The 3,602-nt window shown below is 53.2% G+C and overlaps 1 protein-coding gene across 1 annotated transcript; it reads right to left on the reverse strand.

Moving 5' to 3' along the window:
- Positions 1 to 557: 557 nt before the first annotated feature.
- PHACADRAFT_266276 (uncharacterized protein) lies at positions 558 to 2,959 on the reverse strand. The gene is made up of 6 exons (XM_007402798.1): positions 2,843 to 2,959; positions 2,309 to 2,738; positions 2,086 to 2,250; positions 1,795 to 2,024; positions 1,313 to 1,736; positions 558 to 1,251 (listed from the first exon to the last, which is right to left on the reverse strand). Exons 2-6 carry the CDS (start codon positions 2,491 to 2,493, stop codon positions 744 to 746), a joined length of 1,512 nt encoding a protein of 503 aa, XP_007402860.1. The 5' UTR covers positions 2,494 to 2,738; positions 2,843 to 2,959; the 3' UTR covers positions 558 to 743.
- Between the last annotated feature and the right edge of the window lie 643 nt (positions 2,960 to 3,602).

The following is a 3,602-nucleotide window of genomic DNA, read 5'->3' on the forward strand; positions in this document are numbered from 1 at the left end:
CTGACTTGAAATCATTCCAATGTCAGGATATTGTCGTCAAAGCCTACATTTCTGCCTCCGGTGATCTCGTCGAAGCAAGTGTACTTAGCATATAACTATGAAGGTTGAAGGGGGACAGAAATGAATACCTTGTGTTCGCAGCGCCGAATCTTGTTTTCGCGGTAGTCTACAGCTTATCTCACTTAATACATCCAATTTGTTTGCATGTCAGAGAACATCTAAACTCACCGCTGTGCACAATGCTCAGGCGGATAAGTGCACAAAAATGTTCTCAAGCCGCATTTCGTCCGCATCAAAACTCGCGCGTGGGCCCGGGACTCGTTTTCGCACGGTGCTTATCATAGAATTCCCTATTTGAGCGATTATTATATCTAAATACGAAAATTCTGTGATGAACACTAAAGCACTAATGCGCCAAGGTGCACGATTGTGCACAGAAATGTCATACCTGGAGAAGTCAAAACTCCCATAACTCCAAGTTGTGTCTGCGTGGGCGTACAAAATTGAACAAATGTGCACTGACTTATAAGATCACGCACAACAGTGAGTTTAGATGCACGTAGATCATTTCACTAACATACAAATAAATCAGGCATATTACAGTGAAAATAAGTCGTCGACCGCTGCGAATACAAGATTCGGCACTGCGAAAACAAGATATTTGCTTTTGTCCGTAACCCAGTCACTGTAATATTCATATTCATAACCTTGATCACGCAGACCGCCGGTCGCGAGTGACCGCTTTAGAGCTTATATCCTTCAGCGAATCCACTGTGATCCCATCCCTGCTTCTCCTCTCCCTCGCGCATCCAGCGAAGTCTGTCCGCAGTGAGAACCGCCACCCTGGCAAACAGCGTTCCGTCGAGCACCTCCGCACCCTGCAGACCTGAGTGCGCAAGCGCTCCGGGATCCGTGTCGCCGTAGCACCCGGCAAAGTGCATGAGCGCACGCTGCATCTTGCACAGGTGCTCATCCGGATGTACGAGCGTCGTCTGGACGATCGGCAGCCACGGGTTCGGCGCCGTGGAGGGCTCAATGGTGTCCTTGGCCGCGGTGAGCGGGGCGTCGGGAGGCGACGGGTAGGGCGACGTGTTGGCGTAGAATTCCTTGACAGGGAGCGCGGGACGGCCGCGTGCCGTGTACCCAAGGATGGAGAAGGTAAAGTATGCACGGAGGAGAAGGACGGCAGAATCGAGGCCGAGGGTGTTGAGGAGAGACGCGATCATCAATGCAGACGTGACACTATGCATGCTGTGGATATATGCGGTCAGCAACTGTATCAAAGTCCGAAATGACACGGAGCACGGCTTACAGCAGGATGTCGGCGTTGAACTTGCCCTTCGAGTCCTCGCCTAGTGCCCTACCCTCCCATCCCCCGACGCCATAGACCACGGTGTTCATCCACACAAGCTCCTCGAACTTCCTCTTCAGGACATCTCGGTCCGGTATGACAGTCTTGGACCACTCGTCACAGTACTTGGAGAGCTTGCCGTCGGCTTGACTGAGAATGACGCCGTACACAGAGCCCAGATTGCGGCGATCAGGGAACGTAAAGTTATCTGGCGCAAAGTCCGTGTCCTTCTCTATGCGCGACAGGATGGTCAGGGCATGTACGTCCGCCGATGGGGCCTTCGAGCTGAGCCGGGAGGCAAGGGCGTCGACGGACCCTACATCGAAGAATTCCGGGGCGAATACATCTTCGATGTCGAGTGACTGTACTGCACACTTCGCCAGACCTGCGATACAATCTGGTCAGCCTACAAGACTTCGAAATGAGAGAATCATACTGCATACCTTCAGCAGACAGGCCAGGTAGACCGAACTCGGCTCCGTAGGCAATGTGGATCAGGGTGTGGAATAAGCTGGAATAGAATCGGCCAAGCATTTGCGGCTTGGCTCCATTCTTGCCCGCAACAAAGTTCGCGTCTGTCGAGAAGACGTAGTCTTCGAGAATGGCTGGGAAACCTTTGGTATCCTGCGATAGGAGGAGCTGGGAGAAGAATGCGACGTAAGCTTGATAATACCTGCATCAATGGAGACATCAGTCAGTGCTACATGGTAATATTAATGACATCGAAAACAAACAGTTCGTCTCCAAGGTGGTCCTTCCAGTTCTTCCCGTCGATTGTCGCCGCGCAGACTCGGTCCTTGGAAGGCCGCTGGTATGCGATATGGGTGTCATATGCTCCTCGTATCACTTCGGGACTCGCGCCCATGGCGTAGATTGCCAGAAGGTGATGTGACGCATGACTATATTTCAAGGCTGCTGTTAGTGAGGGCGGAAACAGAATGTAGATGGAGACATTACTTGTGAAAGCCCCAGTCGTTGAAGAATATGTGGAATCGCTGATGGTTGTCCTTGAGACAGTCGAGGACGGCCTGAGTAGTCTCGGGGGTCCTGCCGGGGTCGATTGTGGGGATGGGTGCAATGGAGGATGACACGATAGTCGGCTTGGGGAAGCGAATGTTGAGTTGCTCAGAGCTTGCGTCCATGTTAGCTGTGTGATTGTGGGGGTGTTCTGCTCAAGGAGTGTCAGGATTGACCGTACTCTTATACCCACGCGGAAAGGTTATCTTGACACGGTCACCTGCACTATCTGCAACACCATTTGTCGTTGTGGCTACATTGTGGCGAAGCCACACCACCCGTTTCCTCGCACCAAGCACTCCCGCAGGCTACCAGCCGCCTGCGGATGTGTCTTCGCATGGGTGTTCGGCGAATGTCCCCATAGTGAAACCTAGTGTAACCTATTCAGTTGGTGCACCGAGCACTCCCGCAGGCTGCCAGTCGCCTGCGGATGTGCCTTCGCATGCGCATTCGGCGAATGTCTCCATAACTTACGAAGCCCAGTGTGACCCACTCAGTTGATGCGCCAAGCACTACCGCCTGCTAGTCGCTTGCAGAAGTGCCTTCGCATGCGCGTTCGGCGAATGTCCCCGTACTGAAACCTAGTGTAAGCTGTTCAGCTGGTAAAGTGAACGCGCGGCACACAGATGTCCTGCGAAGCTCACTGGTAATCGTCGTAACTTGAACGTGCGTACGCAATGTCAATAACGGCATCCCGTGAGGCAACGGACGATAACCCACTTTCGTGCCGTAGTCGCACGCCTCCTTGTTCTGCAGCTAGAAAAAAGCAAAGTGAGTTAGCGTCACAGCGGCGCTGGCGACTTCTTGGGCGCTAGCACATGACGTTTTGCGTTCAGGCGAACGTGGGGCCGGACATAGCCTCCGGACATGAGCAAGGCAAGATTCGTAACAAGCAAGGTTTTGGCCGTATCAATTGCTCTCATACGACACATGTGAGCAGTTTTGGCCGTGTGCGCTGCTGGTTGGGTTGAACGCTCCGAGAGTCACAAGCGCTTTTGCAAAGGCTTTGTGGCGCTCGGAGGCTATTTCCTTTGTTTTTCACACCACGCCGGACGAACAGCACACACAGCACGCCAGCACCGTGCGCCGCTACGCTATATCTCAAGCTTCGAATGACCCCTTGAAGTCCCAAGCATCAATGCATCAACCCGAACTGTCGTGCTGGAGTACTGGAAGCCGTCTGTAGACGCCGGGCACAGTAACTCCGACTTGGAAGCGCCGCCGCAGTCCAACC

This window comes from Phanerochaete carnosa (genome assembly GCF_000300595.1).
Source record: "Phanerochaete carnosa HHB-10118-sp unplaced genomic scaffold PHACAscaffold_436, whole genome shotgun sequence".
Taxonomy (NCBI): domain Eukaryota; kingdom Fungi; phylum Basidiomycota; class Agaricomycetes; order Polyporales; family Phanerochaetaceae; genus Phanerochaete; species Phanerochaete carnosa.

Excerpts from the sequence above, each read along its gene's own strand:
- PHACADRAFT_266276 (XM_007402798.1), bottom strand. The coding sequence starts at position 2,493 with ATGGACGCAAGCTCTGAGCAACTCAACATTCGCTTCCCCAAGCCGACT. Across the intron at positions 2,251-2,308 it reads AACGACTGGGGCTTTCACAA|TCATGCGTCACATCACCTTC; the intron begins GTAATGTCTCCA and ends CTTGAAATATAG. Across the intron at positions 2,025-2,085 it reads GACCACCTTGGAGACGAACT|GTATTATCAAGCTTACGTCG; the intron begins GTTTGTTTTCGA and ends CCATTGATGCAG.